Source organism: Eumetopias jubatus, unplaced genomic scaffold, assembly GCF_037043125.1.
Source record: "Eumetopias jubatus isolate StellerSeaLion01/CBP00866 unplaced genomic scaffold, mEumJub1_p1.0 scaffold_4, whole genome shotgun sequence".
NCBI lineage: Eukaryota > Metazoa > Chordata > Mammalia > Carnivora > Otariidae > Eumetopias > Eumetopias jubatus.
Genome location: NW_028274810.1, coordinates 86,419,797 through 86,444,234, shown reverse-complemented (window position 1 = coordinate 86,444,234; position 24,438 = coordinate 86,419,797). Strand labels below are relative to the sequence as shown.

Sequence of the window (24,438 nt, the reverse complement as noted above, 5' to 3'; positions counted from 1 at the left end):
ATTCGAAATATCAATAAGAATGGAATATTCCACTCCTGCCTGGAGGATTTGAGTTACTTTGACACAGAGAAGCAGCCTCAATTTCCCACCCAGGTGCAAAGCTTCAGATAAGGGGTTTCCAGATACAACGTTCCACATTTATCTTCACGTTGTAGTTTCCAAGGAAACAAGATCCTGAGTCCTCTTGTTAGCTCAGGCCTGATGATAATCCCCTTACATGTAGCCTAGTGTGCTTTGAGGCTATCAAAACACTGCTTCTTTTAAAATTTTACCTACACTCCATCTTTTCCCCAAATCCTAGGATAATTCTATCTTCTGTGCTTGGTGAGATGCCCCATGATACCTCTGGTGTGCAGTCTCCCTTGCAGCATTACGTTAATAAACCTAATTTTGTCAGACCACAGGTGGTTTTTATCAGATAGGCTTTATCTTGGGGGGTACCCATAAGGTTTGTAAAAGGTGTTCACACACTGGATCGGCATTTAAGAAATGGTAGTTATTTTTTTTATCATCCATATATAAATATAATAAATGTTCATCTGACATCTGGTATTTGCAAGACACAAATGTATACCTATGACAGCACAAAATAGCACAAGGCACAGATGGAAAACCACTTTTTATTTTAGATGGAGAAAGAAAACAACAATAACAAAACCCTATGTCTTCAACTCCTAGGAGAAAAATACCTTTACTGAACTTTGCTCTAAATAGAGTCAAGTGTAAATGAAAAAAGACTATTTTATAGGTAAAGTACAATTTACATGATTAGCTATAAGATTTGACATAAAACTATAGATTCTAAGAAATGGTAGCATTTTAATAACCAGAATGAGAGCCCTCAAATGTCATCTATCCCTTTCTATAGAGAAAGAAATGCTCTTAAAAAAAAAATGCCACAACGAAAATAGAAATAGCTTTGCTTACAAAATCTCTAAGGCTCATTCACTCATTTGGGGTCTCCTCCCAAACAGGCAAACTGCTTCCTCTCTTGCCATTCCCCAGAGATCGCAGAGTAGGCTGGGGTGGGGCTGGGTGGAGAACACAGGAAACAAACACTGCTAGTTTCCCCTTCACTTCTTATCTAGATCTCTTCCCAAACCCAAATCCTACCCATGTCTGTCCATTTACGATAAGCTCACCAAATGCAGTCTTCTATGGGAACATTGAGGTCATACACTCCAAATTACTTGAGGAATGATTCCCCCCCCCAACCCTCTAGGGAATGACTTTTTCCCCCACCCTCAAGGGAATGACTTTTAACATTTGAGAGACTAGTTCTCCAAACAAAATCCTGGTTTGGGATATATAGTAAATGAAGAGGCTATTTGGGAAGGATTTAGATGGAAAATGAGTTTGGTAACATGAGAATGAGTTTTAGGGAAGTAGGGAGATGAGGATGGAGTTAGCTTAATGTTTGGGTTTTGCTGTCAAATCTCAGAAAAGCAAATTAACCACCGTGGTCTTAATTTTCTCAGTTTTGTAAAAGGGAAAATAACTCTTGCTTTGTCGAGTTACTTTGCTTCAACATTTAAAAAACCGATTGTCCATTATCTATTCTGAACGTAAAAATATAGTTGGAACATTGTCCCTTGCTATGATAGAGCTTATGAACAAATGAATTGCAGTGAAGATTCATACATAGTATGTGCTCAATAAATATTATCATCGCTTTATTGTTTAGATTAGAAGAGGAGTGGAGGAGAAATGAAAGCGGTCTGTAAACCATGAAAGTACTCCGCAATTACTATCAAAGCCCTTCAGGATGGAAGTAGAGAGGAATTTCAGGAGATGGTTACCTATCTGACTTTCAGGGTTGTCGAATTCTCCCATATTTGGGCCTGAATTCTCAGAATAGAACAGAATAGGATGTTAGGGCTGAGATCATCTGGTACAATTTTATGCTAATAGAAAATTCTTGCCTCCTGTCACCGCGCTCCGCGAGAAACAACACTACCACCCCAGCTCCTCCAATCCAAGCCCCAACCGTGTGATGTCAGCGCCCCGCCCCGTTTCCCCAAGGCCGGTGCGTCGGGTCTCTAAGCTACTGTCCCCGGCACCAGTTCCAGCGGCGCCTGCGCACTGTGGGGCGGGGCGGGACGGACCCGTGCGCGCGGCGTGGGGGCGGGGCCAGTGCGCACGCAGCCCTAGCCCCTTCCCCCGCCCTTTCTCTTCTCGGTTTCTCCGTCAGGCTGCGGGTGCAGTCTGGTTGCTGCTTCCGGTAGGAGCGCGGTGCACGGCGAGTTGGTCTCAGTTCCTCGTCATGTCCTACGGTCCCTTAGACATGTATCGGAATCCGGGGTCCTCTGGGCCCCAGCTCCGGGACTTCAACAGCATCATACAGACGTGCAGTGGCAACATCCAGCGGATCAGCCAAGCCAGTGAGCTGGGGACAGGGCTGGGGGGCAAAGGCCATTCCGGGGACAGGCCTGGGTGAGGTTGCCGGGATGCGGAGCCCGGCCGAGGCTACGGCCAAAGCCACACCTGAGGCCGTCTCGGGCTCTCCACTGTGGGGGCGGCGGCTGCCATCCTCGAGTCTGTCAGGCCCAGGCTCCCCGAGGGTCCCGAGCCCCAGCTGAAGCTTGAGTTTATTCTCAGGTGTACTGCCCTCATGGTATGGGGGCCAAAGCAGCAGTCCTGACAGCCCTAGGGTGGAGGGGTGTGTGTGTCATCTCGGGAGCAGTGAGTGAGTTCACTTGGCCCTGTGGTCAGCCGAGTTTTTCCTGTCATCTGCCTTACCCCCACCCACCTCTCTTTCCTCTTTGGCCAGTTTGGATCGGGAGTTGTTTACCGATCTAGACTTTAAGTTACATTCTGCTCAGCTTTTTGCTCCTTGGAAATCAGCTTTCAATTAAGGGAAGTGGAGACTGCATGTGTTTGGGTGACTTAATACCCAGCTCTTTCTGTAATGAATTTGGAAATCAAATACAATGACATGTATTTGAGGGGTGAGATGACTTCTGTTTTAATAAAGAGAGTTCACCGAAAACATTCCCATTTACATGGTTTTGTCTTTTGTAGCAAAAGATTTGCACATATTTTTGGGTTTCAAGCTGATGAAGCTTCTGCATTCCTTACCTGTTTAGCAGCTTTTTTGAACAAATCTCATACACAGAGAAGCCCAGGGACTTGGCCACAATCACATAGCAAGTAAGACATGTTAGAGTTGGTGGTGGATTTCAGAATGTCATTGCTTGTCTTAGAACTAGCCCCCCCCCCCACCATTAGGGTCTGAATAAGACTGACTGAGCTGATTGAGTCAAATACAGGCAGTTTCTTGTGCCTGAAAATCATCACAGAGCCTTATAAACAGGTCAGTGGCACAACTTTACTTGGAAAGAATGATAATCAGCATCCTTGTTTATTATTGTGTTTTTGTGAGCTTGGATATACTTTGAATAGGTAGAACTTAGTTGGTCTTGAATTATAATTATGTTCTATATAAAGAAGGGGAAAATTTCTAATGAAGAGTGTGAGACTGGGTGAATTGGAAGTGGAAGGAAGACTATGTGGCCTGTTATGTATAAAAATATAAAAAAATTAATGTGACCACTGGTTTGAAAGTATAGTACTTTGTGTTCCAATTTCTCCTCTTGTGAGGGGACTGTAGTACCAGTTAGGTCAGAAGATTCTGGTTCAAAGCTGAGAGTTTATCGTTGAGGCTAAATCTAACCTTAGTGTCTGTTTGTGAAATATTCATTCTACATATATTTGTTTGAGTATTAGGCATACTCATATACTGAGTATAGGAACCGGCATGGCATGGATTCTTTCAACAGGGAGTCCGTGGCATACATATCGACTGAAGTATAAAGTTGAAAGGGTTCAGTACTACAGAAGAGATAAAGCAACATCGAGTAGGTATTCGGGGGAGAAAGATATCATTTTCACTTGGGAATGATCTAGAAAGGCATTGTGGCATTTGAGCTAGGTCTGAAAAATAGTGGAAAGGATTTGAACTTTTGACAGTAAAGAAGGGAAGAGGAGGGAATAAAATGAACAAGACGTGGTAGTGGGAAAGCATGGAGTATATATGGAAAAGTAGAATGATTTAATTTGGCTAGAGGGGTGGACTCTAGAAAGTAGTGGAAAATTGGGTTGGAAAGGTAAGTTGGGGCCCAAACATGAAGGGCTTTAAGTGCTAAACTAAGGGGGCTGGATTTAGTTCTTTTTTTTTTTTTTAAGATTTTATTTATTTGAGAGAGAGAAGAGGGAATGAGTGGGGGTGGGGGAAGGGGTAGAAGGAGAAGCAGGGTCCCCGCTGAGCAGGGAGCCTGATGTGGTGCTATATCCCAGGACCCTGAGATCATGACCTGAGCTGGAGGCAGCTGCTTAACTGACTGAGCCACCCAGATAGCCCTTGGATTTAGTTCTTTAGAAATGTATAAATTGCATTGGAAGGGAGAGACTGGATTTAGAGACACCAGTTAGGAACTGTGAAAATGAAAAGGAAGGAAAGGATAGGCTTCTTTGGTGACACAATTGAATAGGATTTACCTGTTGGTTGGGTATCGGGCTCAAAGGATCATTGGAATCAACCATTAATAACACTAATAGCTAACATTTGAGTACATACTGTGTGCCAGGCAATGCAAAAAGTGCTTTATATGCATTATCTTACTTAATTTTTTAACAACTCTGTTAAGGAATTACCAATATTATTTCTTTTTATGGGTTAGGAAACAGACTGAGAAAGTTTAAATAATTACTGAGCAAACTGGTACCTGGTTGGCTCAGTCGGTTAAGTGTCTGCCTTCAGCTCAGGTCATGATCCCAGGGTCCTGGGATCGAGCCCTGAGTCGGACTCTCTGCTCAGGGGACAAGTCCGCTTCCCCCTTTCTGTCTCCCTCTGCCGTTCCCCCTGCTTGTGCTCTCGCACTCTCTCTCTCTCTCAAATAAATAAATAAAATCTTTAAAAACAGTTACCAAGCAAACAAATAGCAATGCCAGATTTTGAAACCAGGTTTGTCTCTTATGACCAGTAATTAGCCTTTTTTATAATTTTTAATATTACAATATTGTAGCAGCTGGCAGTTCAAGTTAGAAGTGACTTGTTCTTTTTTTACTTGCCATAGGAAACTGGGAAATACATGAAGCTGTAGAACTTTCTCTTGTGGTGTGGCTAACCTCCGCTGCTAGATAGTTAGTTCCTTTGAAGAAGCATGGGACATGACTTACTCATCTTTATATTTCTAGTAGTAACAAGTGCTGTGAAGAAAATGGCAGGGTAAGGGGATGGAGGTGAGGAGAGAGAGAGGGCGGGTGTGCTATTATATTTTAGATCAGATGGTTAAGGAAGGGTTCTGTGAGGAGGTGACATTTGAGTAGAGACCTGAGTGAAGTGGAGAGAGCCATGTGAATAGCTGGGGGAAGGCATTGTAGGCAGAGGGAATAGTAAGAGCAAAGATCTTAGTGTGTTCTTTTTTTTTCTTTTTAAGTAGGCTCAATACCCAGTGTGGAGCCCAATGCAGGGCTTGAACTCACGACCCTGAGATTAAGATCTGAGCTGAGATCAAGAGTCAGACGCTTAATCAACAACTGAGCCACCCAGGCGCCCCTAAAGATTTTATTTTTAAGTAATCTGTACACCCAATATGGGGCTCGAACTCACAACCCTGAGATCAAGAGCTGCATGCTCCCCCAAGTGAGCCAGCCAGGTGCCCCCCTAGGGTGTTCAAAGAATAACAAGAAAGCTAGTGTGGCAGTTAAAGAAGGGGAGCATAGTAAGAAAAGAAGTCAGGGAGGTAGCCAGGGATCATTATCACTTAGGGTCTTGATGCTTACTAAATAGTACATTTGAATGAGTGAAGTTTTTCTACCGTCTTTGAAGTCTTCCTCCCTCATTCTTCCTGTAGGAAGGGATACCTACCACATCTTATGACCCTAGGTAGTGTCAGTTGGAATTCTTCCCTTAGGGTTGTTTGGTGAGGAATTGAGAATTTGAAATTGGCAGGGTAACACTGTTTCTACCCTGTTAGTCAGGTTAATGACGTTCCCCAAATCTCTCCAAGACATGGTGGTTATACTAAGTATACACTCTGAATGTGAACTCACAGACATATGCCCAAGTCCATATAGCCCTGCAGGAACTCTACCCATTTGAAAATTTGAGAGAATAGCTATTCTTTTTTCTCAGCTGTTCAGCCACAGATGTGGGTTTGGAATTGCCGAGCATATCAGCTGAAATAGGGCAGGCCACCACGTGGGTTGTTATAGATACAGCTAGGGTTGACTGCCTGGTACAGAAAGGGTTGTTATCAATATGTGTGGGGTACAGAAGAAATGTACCTGGCTCTGCCTATTATGGAGTGGAGGGTCTGGGCAAGTACTGCTGTGTCAGATAAAGGAAAAAAACCTAGTAGCCTCCAAGTTATCTCTGAAGAGATTAAAGAACAGCGTTTCTCTTCTTCAATGTTGCTTATTTATTGCTATGGTTTTTTTTTTTTTAAACTAAAAACATGAAAGGCAGTTGAATTTTTTTTTAAAGATTTATTTATTTATTTTGAGAGAGTGAGAATGAGAGAGAGAGCACATGAGAGGGGGGAGGGCCAGAGGGAGAAGCAGGTTCCTCGCTGAGCAGGGAGCCTGATGCGGGACTCGATCCTGGGACTCCAGGATTATGACCTGAGCCGAAGGCAGTCGCTTAACCAGCTGAGCCACCCAGGCGCCCAGGCAGTTGAATTTTTAAAACCAATTATCATGAAATCCCATGGGTGGTTCTTTCAAAGTTATTTTCACATTTGCCATTTGCTTTTTATTTCATTGCCATCTCTTAAATCTTCATGATCTCAACATCTGTATTACAGCAGCATACTCTCATCGTCTCTCTTTCCATTCTTACTCATCCTGATAATGCTATCAGTAGTATGTCTAAAATCCTGTTTGGATTATACCACTCACCTTCTCAAGAGCCCGCAGTGGCTCTCTCATGTCTGCTGCATCAGATTTTAACTTCCTACCTTGTTTTCATTCTCTGTCATCTTTTTTTTTTTAATATTTTAATTTTAAGCAATCTCTTTGCCCAGTGTTGGGCCCAGACCTACAACCCTGAGATCAAAAGTCACACACTCTCCCACCTGAGCCAGCCAGGCGCCCCTCACTCTCTGTTATCTTAACCCAGATTAGGCATATTGTCTACTTCTCTTCACCCTTTGCCATAGGCAGGGCTGTTTTTCTTAACATCCTTAAACACTTGTTTTTGCTCCAAGTTTTTGTTCATTCTGTTCCTCCTTTCTTTAATATCTTTCCCTAACTTGCTAGCTATCTAAATTATACAAATCCTCTGAGTTGTGCTTAAATCCTGCCCCTTGTAACTAAGCCTACCTTTGATTTTGAAAGAAAGTGAAGTCAGAAAGAGCATGGGCTTTAGGGTCAGCAGTTCTGTGACTGAGTCCTTGCCCCTCTATGCACTGTTAACTCTATGCACTATTTCCCCTTTTTGTCTGTAGCCCTCTCTGTAAAAATAGGTAGAATTTTTTTTAGATTTATTTATGTATCTGAGAGAGAGAGAGCGAGCAGAGGAAGGGCAGAGGGAGAGGGAGAGAGAATCCCAAGTAGACTCCCCGCTAAGCGTGGAGCCCAAAGTGGGACTTGATGCCAGGACCCTGAGATCATGACCTGAGCCAAAATCAAGGGTTTGCCACTTAACTGACTGAGCCACCCAGGCACCCCATGAATAGAATTATTAAAATGGGGTGTTTTTTTTTAAGATTTTATTTATTCATTTGAGACACAGGGACAGAGAGAGCATGAGCAGGGGGAGAGGAGACGGAGAGGGAGAAGCAGACTCCCTGCTGAGCCAGGAGCCCAATGTGGGGTTCGATCCCAGGACCCCAGGATCATGACCTGAGCTGAAGGCAGATACTTAACCATCTGAGCCACCCAGGCGCCCCTAGAATGGGGTGTTTAAAAGTAGAGTGACTGGCACATAGTAGACATTCAGTAAATGGTGATATTATTGGTTGAGTCTCTTGCCCTACTATGGTTTAGTAATTAGGTGAGCAGGCTGAGGAGTCAGACTACCTGGGTTTGAATCCTAATCTGCTTCTTACTACCTGTGTAAACATACGGCTTTATCTCTCTTGTTTCTTAATTTCCTCATCTATAAAGTAGGGTTAAAAATAATATCTACTTCATAGGGTTGTGAGAATTAAATGATGTAATTATGTAAAGTGCTTAAAACAGTGCGTGCAACATAGTAAATGTTTAAGCAGTGTTGGTTATCCTTTTGTTGTTGTTTCTTTGAATTTGCAAGCCCTTTTCATGCACAGTTTTTAGCACTTTTATTCGGTATTCTTTAATTAATTATTTTTGACCTTGTCATTCTAACTAGAGAGATTGCTTTCAGTTTTCTGGGTATAGAAACAGTTCTCTTTAGCTCCAGTGCCTGGCACAGCAAAGGATATGTAGTTGGCGTTCAATATGTACTTAATTGATGTTATCATTGCTAAGTATATTGTTCTTTGTCTTGAGTTTGATAATTTTAGCTCTCCTTAATTGAGTTCTTTTATGTGCCAGACACTGTTCTAAATTTAGCTCCATATTATCTCATTTTATCTGCTTAAAAACTGTATGAGAGTTCTCTTGTTATTCCCATTTTTTAGGTGAGGAAACTGAGGCACAGAGGAGTGAAGCCTTTTGCTCAAGATCATAAAGCTAAGCTGGATGCCTGGCTGGCTCAGTCAGTGGAGCATGCGACTCTTGATCTTGATATTGTGAGTTCAAGTCCCACATTGGGTATAGAGCTTACTAAAAAAAAAAGATCGTAAAGCTCAGAAGTGGTAGAACCAGGAATAACACATAGGCAGTCTTAATTCAGAGTATTCTCTTAACCATTACATATTCTGTCATTGGCACAGTAAATGGAAGATTATGTCTTTGATATTTAGTGCTCGGGTTTAGTTTAGTTTAGAGCCTTAATATTGTAATATAGTGGCTACATTTTTCAAGTCAGGTCATTTTCATTGTAGCTAATGAAAACAATATAAACCTGATTTTTAGAGTAAGACACTGATAGGACTTCATTGTCATAACCACCACATAGGCTATCATTTTCCCATTTGGTATAAATATTGTTTTTTTTTCTTTGAAAAAGAAACACTATGATGGTAGTTACTTTGATATGACTAGACTTTGATTTGGATTAAGGTTCATTTGGAGATTCAGGGGTGCCTGGGTTGCTCAGTTGGTTAAGCATCCAACTCTTGATTTTGGCTCAGGTCATGGTCTCAGGGTCATGATCTTAGGGTCATGAGATTGAGCCCTGTGTCAGGCTCCATGTTCACTGCAGAGTCCACTTGAGATTCTCTCCCTCTGCACCCCCCAAATAAATAGATAAATAAAATCTTTAAAAAAAAAAGGTTTATGTGGAGATTCAGATTCTACTTAAAGCTGATATCAGCTAAAAGCACATAAAGAGTGTTCAATTTAGAGTAATTCATAGTGTGAATATCAGCTGTAATGTACAATAAATTGATTTGTTTTGTAGTCTTCATAAAAGTTTTAGCCAGGACATGCTTTTAAAAATAAGAGGTCAATGATAGAAATTGAGGTCTAGTTTTAAAAAATAACAAAATTGCTTACATGGAACTTAAGGACTTGTCTTTATATTTGGCCTAGTCATCTGGTTTCTAGGATTATGTAGCATTTCACAGACTATTATTTTCACCCAAAGTGTTGTAACAAGTCAACCTAAGATAAAACTTTTATTTACTAGAATGCTTAGAAAAGGAGTTTTCTTATTAACCAAGTTGACCGGAAAACCCTTTTAGATTCAACCTATTTTTATAAAAATCTTTCCGGAAAGTATCACTTTACTTCACTGTTAAGTACACTCCAGTGAAAATAACTGTGTATGGGAACATTCTGTTCCTTTCTGGGCTTTAGGTTTATTTATTTTTTTATTTTTTATTTTTTCCTTTGGGCTTTAGGTTTATTAAGGGACAAAATTCTTGGATATAAAATAGATGGGTCATTGAGTCACTATTTTTGAATAAATCCCTGATGTTGGTGGTTATGGAGGGCAGTATACAAAAAATTCTGCTTTGGATTCCGTAAAGTAAGACACTTCTGTCCTTATGATTTGAGTTTTGGTGTATCTGATACCTGAGTCTTGCTGGAAACATTTAGGAAAGTATCTTAATACTCAGAAGTTTAGAAAGAGTTGACAGAGGCTTGGATTAATTCTGGTGCTTAGCTAGGAAATAACCCTTAGATCCCCCTTCCCCGAACTTCTGTAACCCCCCCCAACAAATTCAGGTAACCTCAACAAACAAAAGAAATCAGAAAAGTCTAGATGAAAAAAGTTCTCAGCTGAGAATACACAGAGAATAGCTGATTTTTTTTTTTTAAGATTTTATTTATTTATTTGACAGAGACACAGCGAGAGAGGGAACACAAGCAGGGGGAGTGGCAGAGGGAGAAGCAGACTCCCCGCTGAGCAGGGAGCCCGATGTGGGGCTCTATCCCAGGACCCTGAGATCACGACCTGAGCCGAAGGCAGATGCTTAACAACTGAGCCACCCAGGTGCCCCGAGAATAGCTGATTTTTAATAGATTTTTTCCCATGTCCTTTAAAATCCCCGTTGCTCTCTAGGGTATTTAATAAAAAAATTTTTTAAGTTTATTTTTTAGTAATCTCTGCACCCAACGTGGGGCCCGAACTCACAACCCTGAGATCAAGAGTCACATGCTTGGGGGGTGCCTGGGTGGCTCAGTGGTTAAGCGGCTGCTTTTGGCTCAGGTCATGATCCCAGAGTCCTGGGATCGAGCCCCGCATCCAGCTCCCTGCTCAGCAGGAAGCCTGCTTCTCCCTCTCTCACTCCCTCTGCTTGTGTTCTCTCTCTCGCTGTCTCTCTCGGTCATATAAATAAATAAAATCTTAAAAAAAGAGTCCCATGCTCAGAGTGCCTGGCTGGCTCAGTTGGTTAAGTGTCTGTCTTCGGCTCAGGTGATGATCCCAGAGTCCTGGGATCGAGTCCAACATCGGGCTCCCTGCTCAGCAGGGGAGTCTGCTTCTCCCTCTCCCTCTGCCATTCCCCCAGCTTGTGCTCTCTCTTGCTCACTCTCTCTCTCAAATAAATAAAATCTTGAAAAAGAAAAAAGAAAGAGTCGCATGCTCTTCCAGCTGAGCCAGCCACGTGCCCTGAGTATTTAATAAGTTTTGATTAGATGATTAATACCTTGATACTTTGACGTATTCTAGAGTTTCTAAGGAGGGTACTCTATAAAGACAGTCAATAAGATGAGATCTGTTTCCTTAAACTTTTTATAAGATCTATCTTAATGTGTCTTTATATATTCAACCAACTATTTTTGGAGGGGTGTGTGTGTGTGTGTGTGTATTGTTATGCAAATTCAAAAATGAGTAGAATGTGGTCCCTGCCCTCCTGAGGCACATACTCCGTCCAATCCCATTTGTACACAGGTGGAACCTCTCTATGCCAAACTCTGGCTTGCAAAAAACACTCCTTGATTGCATAGCATCATTCTGGGACTAGAGCTTATTTATTATTGTTGAATTTCAGCACTGAGCAGTGATAGGACTTAGAGAACATTTATTTTTCACATACTTGTAAAGATTTAATGAGGAAAAAATAGTACAAATATAAGTATTATAATAATAGTAAGTACTCAGTATATGTTAGTTAAACCTGAATATCACATACAATTGGTGAAAAGAGACTCGGCAACATGAAATGACTTGCTTGGTGCCATGTATCTAGTTAGTGGTTAAGTGTGGCTTAGAGGTCAGGTCTTATTATTCCCAGCTTATGTTCATTCATGTATTCTGCCTTAAAGAAAGTGTCATGATATAAAAGGAGGTTAACTCAACCAACAATGACTTATGTATCCACTGGGTGCCTGGTGCTCTGCTGGACTCTGGAGAGTACACAGGAATGTTCCCAAAAGTGGGAGGGAGTTGGGGAAGAGAGCAGGTTAGAGCAAGGACATCGGCCTACCTGGGGTAGAGAGCTATTAAGTTAGGAGGTATCAGATAAGCAGGGTGGGGCTAAGTGGAACACTGGAATTGAGGCCTGCCCTGTGTCACTCCATTCTATTTCCTTTAAGCCTCAGCCTTTTGAGAAAACATAACATGGCACAAAGAATACAGCCATTGGAATTTGCCGTGGGTTTGAGTTCCGGTCATTATGATATTCTGTGTCTTCCCATTTCCTTCCAATTTGAAGTCCCTGTTCTAGTTTAGAAGGCCCTGTACGATCTGGCCTCTACATCCTTGGTCACTTTCCTTACTCCTCTCCCGCTTGCTCTATTGTAGCCGCAGTGGCCTCCTCACTGTTCCTCATTTACAAGAAGCGCTCTTGCCTTGGGACTTTGACTTCATACTCTGTTAGAAAGCTTCTTCCCCTGTATTTGTATGGCTTGATCTTTCACTTCCTTTAGATCTCTTCTCTGTGTCACCTTCTCAGAGAGGTTATCTCTAGCCACACTATGTAAGCTAGTACCCTCTCCCTGCCCTGTCTTTCCAGCCCTTACTTGAATTTTTCTTTTCTTTTCTTTCTTTCTTTTTTTTTTTTGTAAGATTTTATTTATTTGTTTGACAGAGAGCACAAGCAGGGGGAATGGAAGGCAGAGGGAGAAGGAGAAGCAGGCTCCCCACTGAGCAGGGAGCCCGATGTGGGGCTCAATTCCAGGACATTGGGATCATGACCTGAGCCGAAGGCAGATGCTTAACCAACTAAGCCACCCAGGCACCGCTATTTTTCTTTATAGTACTTAATCACCACCAGAGATCTATGTTTATTGCCTGTCTCTTTTCTTTAAAATGTTAGCTTCTTAAGAGCAGTCGTCGGGCCGCCTGGGTGGCTCAGTCGTTGAGTGTCTGCCTTCAGCTCAGGTCATGATCCCGGGGTCCTGGGATCGAGCCCCGCATCGGGCTCCCAGCTCAGTGGGGAACCTGCTTCTCCCTCTCCCACTCCCCTGCTTGTGTTCCCTCCCTCGCTGTGTCCAAAAAAAAAAAAAAAAAAAAAGAGTAGTTGTCTTCTAGAGCATAGGACAGTATAGAGTAGGTACTCTGAATGAATGAATGAATGAACGAATGAATTCTGTCACATTCATGAGCCTCAGTGTGCCCATCTATAATATTGAGATAATAATGCTTATTTAAAGGGTTGTTGGGATTAAATAAAATAATGCTTATCAAGTGTAAAGGAAAAATACTCCTGTTTTTCCTCTACTTTCAATACTTCTGACATCAGATGTGTGGGTTTTCCACACACCAAATATTTCTGAGATTCTCCAAACACCAGTTGGATCTCCTACAATTTAACCCAATTCTGATACGTCTGCCTAGAATTAATTATCAGATGCCACACGTTAAGGGCTGAGTCCCACATGACTATTCCCCTTCAGACACGAGTTGCAAGTTTTGGTTATCACGTGTGCTTCTGACCAGTGGGCTATAAATCCAAGGTTCCCAGGAACCCCTCCTTGGGTTCGATTAATTTGCTAGAGCAGCTCACACAATTCAGGAAAACATTTTACTTAATACATACATAATTCAGGAACAGCCAGAAGGAAGAGATGCCCGGCAAGGTATGTAGGAAGCTCGTACACCCTCCAACACCCGCCCTGTATCTTCACCTGTTGACCAACCCAGAAGCTCATGAAATGGAGTTCAAGAGTTTTCATAACGCTTAATCTTAATGGGCAGTGCCTATCATCCCTGCCCCCCACCGCCATTTCCCTAAAGTCAGTGGGTGGGGCTGAAAGTTCCAACATAATCACTTGGTAGTTCTGGTGACTAGCCCCACCCAGCCCAAGGCTATCTAGCTCTAACTCACCCTAGTAGCATAAACTCAGTGTATTCAGAGGGGCTCTTTATGGGGCAACTGGGTGGCTCAGTCCGTTAAGCAGCTGACTCTTGATGTTGATCTCAGGGTCCTGGGATCCGAGCCCTCCACAGGGCTCTGCACTAGGCCCGGAGTCTACTCAAGGATTCGCCTCTCTCTCCCTCTGCCCCTCTCCCTGTGCTGTGTGTGCACGCGTACGCGCTTTCTCTCTCTCTCAAATAAATCTTAAAAAAAAAAAGGGGGGGATCTTTATGAATAGCAAACGACACTCCTGTTGTGCACAAAATTCCGAGGGTTTAGGTGCTTTGTGCCAGGAACCGGGGACAATGACCAAATGTATTATTTATTATATCACATCAAGTACCTAGCCCAGTGTCTGGCACATAATAAATGCTCAATTAATGCTGATGTCTGCCTTCTTATAAATTATTTGTATGGCTAGCCAGTTGATAGCTCTAGTGGTATCCTGATTCCAATTTGACTGAGATAAGAGGCGAAATTCCACATGTTAGTGATGAAAAACTGTTACTTATCTTATAGAATGCTGTCTTAGCAAAATGCACTCATTATGGTGCTTACATTTTCCTGTGGAACCATTAAGCTAAAAGTAACCTCACTTAATAGAATAATTGATGTATTTTAGGAATGTTGGTCAAAAGGCAAAATTTTAATCACTTGAACACTGTATTTCCATTATAAAATTGGAGTTACATTTTTGCTAAACAAAACAAAAACATGGTCTCAAAATAAGATAAAATCATAATTTGTTTTTTTTTAAAGATTTTATTTATTTGAGAGAGCAAGAATGAGAGAGAGAGAGAGAGAGCACATGAGAGGGGGGAGGGTCAGAGGGAGAAGCAGACTTCCTGCTGAGCAGGGAGCCTGATGTGGGACTCAATCCCGGGACTCCAGGATCATGACCTGAGCCGAAGGCAGTTGCTCAACCAACTGAGCCACCCAGGCGCCCAGATAAAATCATAATTTGAAGTGCTACAAGTTTATTCTTTTTTTTTTTTAAGATTTTATTTATTTATTTGACAGAGACACAGCGAGAGAGGGAACACAAGCAGGGGGAGTGGGAGAGGGAGAAGCAGGCTTCCCGCGGAGCAGGGAGCCCAATGCGGGGCTCGATCACAGGACCCTGGGATCATGATCTGAGCCGAAGGCAGACGCTTAACGACTGAGCCACCCAGGCGCCTCAAGTTTATATATTCTTGACTTTGGGATTTTTTTTTGCTTTTTAACACCCATGATGTAGTGATTTTGTCTAGATAGAAATAACTCGTACATATTTCTAAGGACTAGGTTGTTCAATTGCTACTTAGGAGTAGAGTCACCAGCAATCAATTAGATTTTGCTTAATCATTGTTTCTTATCAGACGTAGAGGCTATTAACTCATCAGTGTTTGTGTAAGGTAACTTGGTATTTCATAAACTTCAGCTTGCTTTTTTACTATTCTCTCTCTCCCTTTTTTTAAGATTTGTGTGTTTTAGAGAGAGAGCATGGAGGGGCGGGGCAGAGGGAGAGGGAGATAAAAGCAGACTTCTCGCTGAGCTCAGAGCCAGTCGGCGATCCCGGGACCCTAAGATCATGACCTGAGCCAAAATCAAGAGTTGAACTCTTAACTGACTGAGCCACGCAGGCACCCACCTTTTTATTACTCTTGGTGACCAGATTAAGAGCAAGATTATGATTGAACCTTAAATTTTGTTATTTTAAGGAACACCCTATTCTAAGTTCTAATAAGTGAAGGTTTTTTCTTACTTCATATGGAAGCACTGTATGTACATTGTCCCTATAATATATACAAATGGTGTAATATACAGTGGTTTCCTCCTCATCTTCCACTAAAGCCAGTCATCTAGCAGTCTGGTATCTCACGAGTGAAACTTTGGCATTAATGCTGAGAGAATAGGAAAGGCCCTCACAAAGGAGACAGCGTTTTGGCTGGAAGGGTCATATACCTATTGTGTTATGTTATCTCTTGAAGTTCTGGTGAAATTTGAAGATAATCGTGTTTCCTCTGGGCAAGGAGTACTCTATTATGTCTGTACTCCAGCAACTTGGAATAGAAATTAGTGAATGCTCTTCAGAAGCAAGCAAGCAGGGGTGCCTGGGTAGTGCAGTCAGTTGAGCATCTCTGACTTGGTTTGGGCTCAGGTCGTGATCTCAGGGTCGTGAGATCGAGCTCAGCATCAAGCCCCATGTCAGGCTCTGGGCTCTGCATTCATCAGAGTCTGCCTGGAGTTCTCTCATCCCCTCCTCTGCGCCCCTCCACCCCCAACACGCACACATGCTCTCTCTCTTTCAAATAAATAAATAAGCAAGCAAGCAAGCAGACAACAACAAAGAAATACAAGAAAATTCCAACCTCTACAAATGAATGAATTAATGAGTCTAACTCCTTCATCCTCCCAGCCAACCAGAAAAAGAACAGAACGCAGGACACAAAAGAAATCAAAAGGTCAACTACACTTCAAAAAAGCCCACAAAAAAACCCAAAAATATTTAGAATAAGAAAAAAAAAAAAGATAACGCTCTATTTCTGATGCACAAATCAGCGAGGTACAGGGCTATTCACATTCCCAGGCAAGCTGGTGTTAGAGTGTTTCTCCTTATTGGTAGATGATCAGTTCCTCTGGACCTCTGCTTTCCTAGTCCAGGGCTAGAGGCCTAAACATCTAGAATTCAAACATGAACTTTTCTAGTCTTAGCAAAATATCTAGGAAAAGATAGAGAACGTTATCTGAACAAAACCATATATTTGACTGTAAACAACATAGTTAAAAGAACATAGGCCTTGGAGTTCAATGTATTTGGGATTGGATTTTTTGCTCTGTTACTTAATAATTGTGTACCCTTATATAATTAACTTATGTAAATGTAACTTATATAGCTTATCTAAATATATTTCCTCATCGGCAAAATGAAGATATACCTACTTCAGACTGTTGCTGTGAAAATTAATAAAATAATGTATACAGAGCTCCTAATATAAAAGCTCCTGGCACATAGAGGTGCTCAGTCAATGGTAATTTATTATTATTATTTTTAATGGTAATTTATTATTAATAACAAATGTATATTGTCTTTCCAAAAATGTTTGTTATAGAAAAATTATTGTGTATTATGAATTTAAATTTTAATTGTTGCAAGTTGATATTTGGCCCTTTCAGAGGTGTTGAAATTTTAAACTAGTGCCTGGGAAATCTGGAAAATTTTGAAAGTTCTTTGGGAATGATGAACAAAACTGCTACCCTTTACTTGGTGACATAGTTATCTATAGGAGAAAGGTGAACCTCGTAATTAGTTTTAGAAGGGAATGTATATGCTAGTTTTGATCATAACATGTTTTCTGTTAGTTGCATGAACTCTTTCAGGTTGTGGAGAGAGACTAGTGATTTGAGAAGTAGGTTGCTCATGATGAATGTATTTTTCTTTTAAATAAATCTTTTCCCCCCCTCTCCCCAGCTGCTCAGATAAAGAATTTGATGAGCCAACTAGGAACTAAGCAGGACTCAAGCAAACTACAGGAAAATCTGTGAGTAGCTTCCTAATGTGTGGGGTTCTGTGAGGGCCCTTTGAGGACACACCCACTGTCGTTGCTGCGTGGCAGCTTAGGTTTCCAGCCTGTGGACTCGGAATGACAGGCAGTGGGACATGAAGTAATAGCTGGATTTAGAAGAGGGGCAACAAAATATATTCATGGGTTGTGATCTCTGCTGCCTTTCAAAATCCTGGAACTCAGATTGTTTCTTCCCCGTGGGCTGGTTAGGAGAACACTTTGAGGAAGTAGGGAAGGGAACTTTTACCACTGTTAAACTGTATTCTGCCTAAATGAGCCTCCTTGTTGGCACAGGACTCCTGATGATCTGCAGAGCTCCTCTAGTCTGTTGGGATTTCCAACTGTAAATATTAGAAAAATGTATTCACAATGATCTGAGGGGCGTCTGAGGGAGAGGAGAATGGACTGGTGGTAGGGACTCGTGATTCTTTTTATTACATCCTTCTTGACCCCATTTCTGCTTTTAGAAGTTCTATTCTTCATCTTTAAAATATACTGAATGATATTCTTTGTTTCCTGTCCTAGACAGTGTGAAGTGAGAGAATGACTTACTACTTTGAACTTTTTCCAGGGAGATGTGAAAAATCTTTGGATGTGTTAGTAACGTCTGGGAGGTACAGGCTCCTGTTTGACTCCCTCTTGTTTTTGACTCCCTCGTTTTTTCTCTTGGAGGCCCCTTTGCAGTGAAAAAATAGTAATGATTAAGTAGTATAGTTTCTCTGTCCTCCCTCAAAACCTTTGTAGAAATAGCCGCAGAGTGGGGGAAACCATGACTAAAAGGGACTCTTTTTATGTTTCCACTACTTTCCAATCCCACTTAATAGAATGCATATTCTTCCCTCTTTACTATTCTTCCCCTATACTCCTTATATGTTTTTATGCAGTACAGGGCTTCTTTGTTTTGGAGGGAAGAGCCAGAAAGTCGAGCATGAAGGACGATAGGGAGCCAAGAATAAAGCTGAAAAAGTGCCAGCTTTAAGCAAGAATGTGGGAGTAGATCTTTGGAAGTTGTTCCCTAGGGTAGAAGCTGTGCTTTTAATGCACATTTCATCCAACCCCCAGTGTCTGGATTCCATCTCTAGTCAGTGGCCTGTGACAGACAGCACCTAGGCAGAACTGCTGGGCAGTGGATGGGAGAGTTTTGTGAGACCTTGGTGTGTTCAAACTATTAGGTTTAGATGTGGGGGGGCACTTGCTCTTATATTTCTTTTTTTTTTTTTAAGATTTTATTTATTTATTTGAGAGAGAGAGAATGAGAGACAGCATGAGAGGGGAGGAGAGTCAGAGGGAGAAGCAGACTCCCTGCTGAGCAGGGAGCCCGATGCGGGACTCAATCCCGGGACTCCAGGATCATGACCTGAGCCAAAGGCAGTCGCTTAACCAACTGAGCCACCCAGGCGCCCTGCTCTTATATTTCTATCAGAACTGCTGATAGGCATTTCCTTTCTCCCCAAAGAGTTAAAATACCTGATCAGCAGGTTTCACTGAGGTAGGTTCTTTCTACTGAGTAACATGAAGATGCCTTGCGGTGGGTTTGACTTGAGTTGTATTTCTGGATTTGTGTGTGTGTGTGTGTGTGTGTGTGTGTGTGTGTGTGAACCTGGGCCTTTGGGAACCCATTCCTTCAAGTACCCCTTTCATTCTCTGCACTGGGGCACTCTGAGAACTAACTGTACTAACTGTAACAGCTCTCGAGGAGTGGGAATATCCTGAAACGTGTCTTTTCTCCCTTAGGCAACAGTTACAGCACTCTACAAATCAGCTCGCCAAGGAAACAAATGAACTACTGAAGGAATTAGGGTCCTTGCCTCTTCCCTTATCTGCTTCAGAACAGGTTGGTATTTTCTGCTGTGTGTGTTTGTTTAATAGGAAAGGACTTTGTTTTAATGGGAAGGAAGTGTGTGAAACAAAAATAATTTGGCCTTTGGTGCTAGGTAGACCTTCTCTGACCCTCAGTTTCCTTATCTGTAAAATGGGGTTATGTGACTGTTGTGACAGTAGAAAGAATGTATGCACCGGGTCTTGCAAAGTGCTCAGCATTTAGTAGTAATCAGTATCTGCTGCTATTATTAATAATAACATACTAACATATTGATAAAATGAGCTTAACTGGTAAACATTCTCAGTGTTTGCATCTCTGGGTTTTGGCCAGCAGCTTTATGTTTGCAGGCTTGGTCCTAGTTTGTTTTGTAGTCAGTTTCTATAAATTTCAATCAAATGTTTTTGCTTTCTATTTTGTAGTCACTTTCATGTCCCATCATGAGTTATTCATAGGTTTCAGGTTGAAGAAATGCCCAGGGGAAAGGATTTCTCTTTTCAAGTTATTTTATTCAGTGGTCATTGAGATCCTTTAAAAACACACAATTTTTAACTGGAGTTCATTGTTCCCTTGATGTGCTGGGCCTTTTCTTCACGCATTCCTGCAGTCAGTGTGCCTCCTCCTTTATTGTGGCTTGACCTGTTTTACTTATCATTCATGGTCTACCTCAAATCCTCTCTCTTCCAGGAAAAAAAAAAAGCCTTCTCCAACTACCTTAGCCTACTGTGATTCTGTTTTTCTTTTAGCTTCTCTACCATTCTTGGGAGCACTTGACTTATTTTGCTTTTTATTATTGAATTTTTTTCTGATGATGTCCTATTCTCTGATGGCTGTAAAGACAAAGCCTACACCTTCCCTATTCTGGGTTGTGTTTCATTCTGTGAGTTGTGCCTAGTTGTAACATGAAATAATTTTAGTGTGCTGTAATCATCATTTAAAAAATAAGTGTAGGAATATCAGAATGTATACCATGTAATAAAGGGAACTATTATTACAGGAAGCTTTCATTTCCTACATATGTGTATATATGGTACTAGGTCAAGATGTCACATTATTTCTGCATGTCTCCATCAAAAAAGTTTGAAAATGTTAGTTTAACCCATGCCTGGCAAAGCTGTTTAATGAAGCAGATTTTAGTCTTCAGAGTTTTGGCGCCCCCTTGCACAAAAGAGAGGAACCAAGACTAGATAGATGCTTTGTCATTGTGCTACAGAGCAGCTCTGATAAAAAGTAATCTTAATGTAATCCCCTTTGATCGTCCATATGTGTGCTGTTGTTATTCGTGCTGATATTTCACTTAGAGACCAGTTCCCCTTGCCATCCAGTATCTCCAATAAAAATCACCCCTTCCCTCCTCCCAGCTGGGCACTTAGGGAATACACGCTTGTGGATGGTTTTAGTTAGTAATAAAAAGAGTCTAAGGATCTTGATGAAAACAGAGTGTTGAAAGTACTTAAGAGTTAATAGCCTAAGCAAAAGAAATAGAAAGTTAAATCTGCTACCAAAAGAGAGAGAGAGAGAGAAGGATTTAATGTATTCCAAAATCAAATAGAAGTTATTTTTGGATCATCCATGCTATTGTTCCCTTCCATTACACTGGATCATTAAGAACACGAACTAGATCTTCACACAATTCCTTGATTCCTTCCCCTGTTGTGTGGAATACCATTTGCCCTTTCGATTCTTTATTCATCTAATCAATCTTAGCTTACCACCATCTGTTTGCTCCTGTCCTGTATATCAGACCGTATATCCTCCTTTGAGTCTTTTTTCATATTCACATGCTATCATCAGTGATCTTCTCATTGCCAAGTCTAGTGGGCTTTTTTGAGCACTTTTCTGTCTCATTTGAAACAGCCCATCCCGTCTCTACTGAAACGATCTTCTTCTTTCCACGATTCCCTTTCAGTGTGTCTCCCGACTCTGTTATCTTTTGCTGGCCTCTTTTCTCTTTCCCCAGGTGGAGTTTCAGCCTCCTTCTCTGACTCTCTGTGTTCCTAGAAGTAGGCATGTCCCAAGGCTCTGCCACTGACCTCTCATTTTCTTAGTCTCTGCTTTCTCCCTCAGGAGGCTCATCTATTTTTATGAGTTCCCTGTCACCTTTATGAACAGGACCCCCAGATCTTTTCCTGGCTCTAGCCCTTAACCTCTAAGGACTAGGCCCATATTGCCAATCCCTACTCTAATATCTCCTCTTGAATATACTGCCTTCATCTAAAATTTAATGTGTTGTCTTATACTGAATTCGTCCCATTTCACCCAAATCCCTTAACTAAGCTGATTGATAATACTGATTGTCATAAAAAAAGTTTGTGCCTTTTGACCTAATATTCCCACTCATGCAAATTTGTCCTAAGGCAAAAAGGTTGGTAGAAAAAAAAAAACTGTAGTCTGGAAGTGGATTTCCTGTATTTAAATTCTCCCCCTTCCGGGGTGCCTGAGTAACTCAGTCGTTAGGCAGCTGCCTGCGGCTCAGGTCACAATCCCAGGGTCCTGGCATCGAGCCCCGCATCGGGCTCCCTGCTCCGTGGGAAGCCTGCTTCTCCCTCTCCCACTCCCCCTGCTTGTGTTCCCTCTCTTGCTGTATCTCTCTCTGTCAAGTAAATAAATAAAATCTTAAAAAAAAAAAAAAATTCTACCCCTTCCACTTACTGACTGTGTGATCCTAGGCAGATTACTTGATTTCTTTATGCCTTGGTTTTCTGATCTGTAAAATAGGGACTATAATAGTACCTACTTATAGGTTGTTGTATAGATTAAAGTATTATGTTAAAGTACTTATAACCGTACTGGTACATAGTAAGAACTGTATTAATATTAGCAATTACAGTGGGGCTCACATTAGCTTTATTTATAATAGTTAAAACCTGGGAAGAATCTAGAAGGAATGTTTACATAAATTTTACCAGATCAACTTGATAGACTATTATGTAACAAAGGTCAATAATTATGAAGAGTATGATAACATGGAAAATGTTTATGATATACTTAAAGATACTATTTTTGTGGGGCACCTCTCTGGCTTAGTTGGTGGAGCATACAACTCTTGATCTCAAGGTTGTGAGTTCAAGCCCCACATTGAGCATGGAGCTACTCAAAAAAAAAAAAAAAGAAGATAGTGTTTTTGGTTTGTGAGATTAGAGAATGATGGTTTTTCCCTCTTATTGTTATAATGTTTGTGTGAAAATAAAAAATCCCAGAAAAAGGGAAAAAAATTCCTCATCTAAATTTGCTTTCAGGGTGCCTGGGTGGCTCAGTTGGTTAAGCATCTGCCTTTGGCTCAGGTCATGATCCCAGGGCCCTGGGATCGAGTCTCACATTGGGCTCCCTGCTCAGCGGGGAGCCTGCTTGTCCCTCTCCCTCTGCCCCTCCACCCTGCTCACGTGCTCACTCTCTCTCTCTCTCAAATAAAATCTTTTAAAAAAAATAAAATAAGTTTGCTTTCAGTATTACCATAATTCTCCCAGGTGTGGTATTTGAGTCATTCTTGACTTTAGCTCCCTTGTAGCTCCATAGTCAGTCACTAAGTCATAATGTTTCTTAAATTCATGTCTTTTGTGTTCCCTTTACGGATACAATGTCCTCCTAACCTTTAACCTAGAATGTTGCAATAGTCTTTTTGACATGTTTCTTTTTTCCATCCTATCCTGTGTACCATCACAGACTACTTTTTCTAAATTATCATTTTGTACCTATCATGTTTCCTGCTCAGAAATCTTTGTTGCTCTTTGTTCTTTAGGATTGAATCCCAAACTCATTAGCTTGGCATTTAAAACTTGCTCTGGTCAGCCCCTTCTCTGTCTTTCCAGGTCTGCCTTTTAGCTATTCTCATGAAAAAAACTTAGGTTCCAGTCAAACTATCTCCTTATAGATCCTCTTCAAATTTTTACTGCCATGCCTTTGATCACACTGTTTTCTTACTTGGAATTGCCTTACTTCCTCCATCTGCTTATTCAGACCTTTCTCTTCCTTCAGTATCCACTTTCTCTTGGCCTTTTTGGCCACTTGCGTTCTTAGTGATTATACCTGCCTCCAAACTCCTGTAGTACTAATGGGATATAGCAGTTATTTATATTGATTTGTAACTTGTGTGTCTATATCCCTTATCTATAAGTTGTTGGTAAGCTGTTTGAGGTCAGGGATGAGTTTTTACTTCTGTGTTCTCAGCACATAGGTTCTCTCAGTATGTGTTTTTTTGAGACATAGAATCAATAAGCTTAGTAAAGATAGCCTGTAATAGTTTTCAGGTTCTGAAAGATTTTAAACTTCACTACAGTATGAAGGAAAATGATTCTGTAGTTTTCAGGGAAGCTCTGAACTCAGTGTAGATGAATATTTTTAACATTTTAACAGAGAACAATCTCTTTTGGGGTTCAGTCTGAGCCTAAAGTTATTTATTCTGCTTTTAGATTCTCCAGGGAACCAAAATTCTCAATTGCATTTCCCTCTGAGATTACCTTACAAGGTAAATGACACACAGTCCCCAGGTTTGTCAGAATGAAAGAAGGAGAATTCAAACTTGGTCTGTGGCATTAATGAGGGATTTGAGTTAGCAAAGAACAAATTTATTAATTTAAGGAAGAGCCTGTTTTATAGTAATTTTCCTGGTTGGAAATCTTTAGAAGGAATAATTTTGCTTTTAATGGGAATTAAAACCAGATTATTTAGGGTTAATATGAAATTTCAACTCCTTGTTTATTTCCTTAGCGCCAGCAAAAACTTCAGAAAGAACGTCTCATGAATGACTTCTCTGCAGCCTTAAACAACTTCCAGGCTGTTCAGAGAAGGGTATCTGAAAAGGAAAAGGAGAGCATTGCCAGAGCAAGAGCTGGATCTCGTCTCTCGGTGAGTTTATTCCCAAAAGAAGACCCTTGCGATTGCAGGTTGTTCTTTCCCACATTGTTGGGGTTTTTTTCCCCCCTCCTAACTCTGGCCATTTTGACCATTAGCTTTTGTTTGTTACCTGCCCCCCCTCAGTAATAATAAACGTTGACATTAGCCATTGTGAAAATGCCAGATTGGTACAATCTATATAAAAAATACGTATGCAGGGCACCTGGCTGACTCAGTTGGTAGAGCATGTGATTCTCACTCTCAGGGTCGTGAGTTCAAGCCCCATGTTGGGTGAGCAGCCTACTTAAAAAAAAATTTTTTTTTAATAAAAGTAAATTAAAAAAACATGTATGCCTATGGTCTAAGACTAGAAAGGAATATGCATAAAGATTTGAAAAAGTGACAGAAT

General features: G+C 41.3%; 1 protein-coding gene across 1 annotated transcript in view; it reads left to right on the top strand.

Moving 5' to 3' along the window:
- The first annotated feature begins 2,168 nt into the window (after positions 1-2,168).
- Positions 2,169-24,438, top strand: part of STX12 (syntaxin 12) — a 35,861-nt gene continuing 13,591 nt past the window's right edge. The window contains exons 1-4 of the mRNA XM_028113956.1: positions 2,169-2,381; positions 17,284-17,353; positions 19,112-19,211; positions 23,904-24,041. Of these exons, the coding sequence (XP_027969757.1) occupies positions 2,264-2,381; positions 17,284-17,353; positions 19,112-19,211; positions 23,904-24,041 (426 nt within the window). The 5' untranslated portion in view covers positions 2,169-2,263. The remainder of the gene's footprint in view (positions 2,382-17,283; positions 17,354-19,111; positions 19,212-23,903; positions 24,042-24,438) is intronic.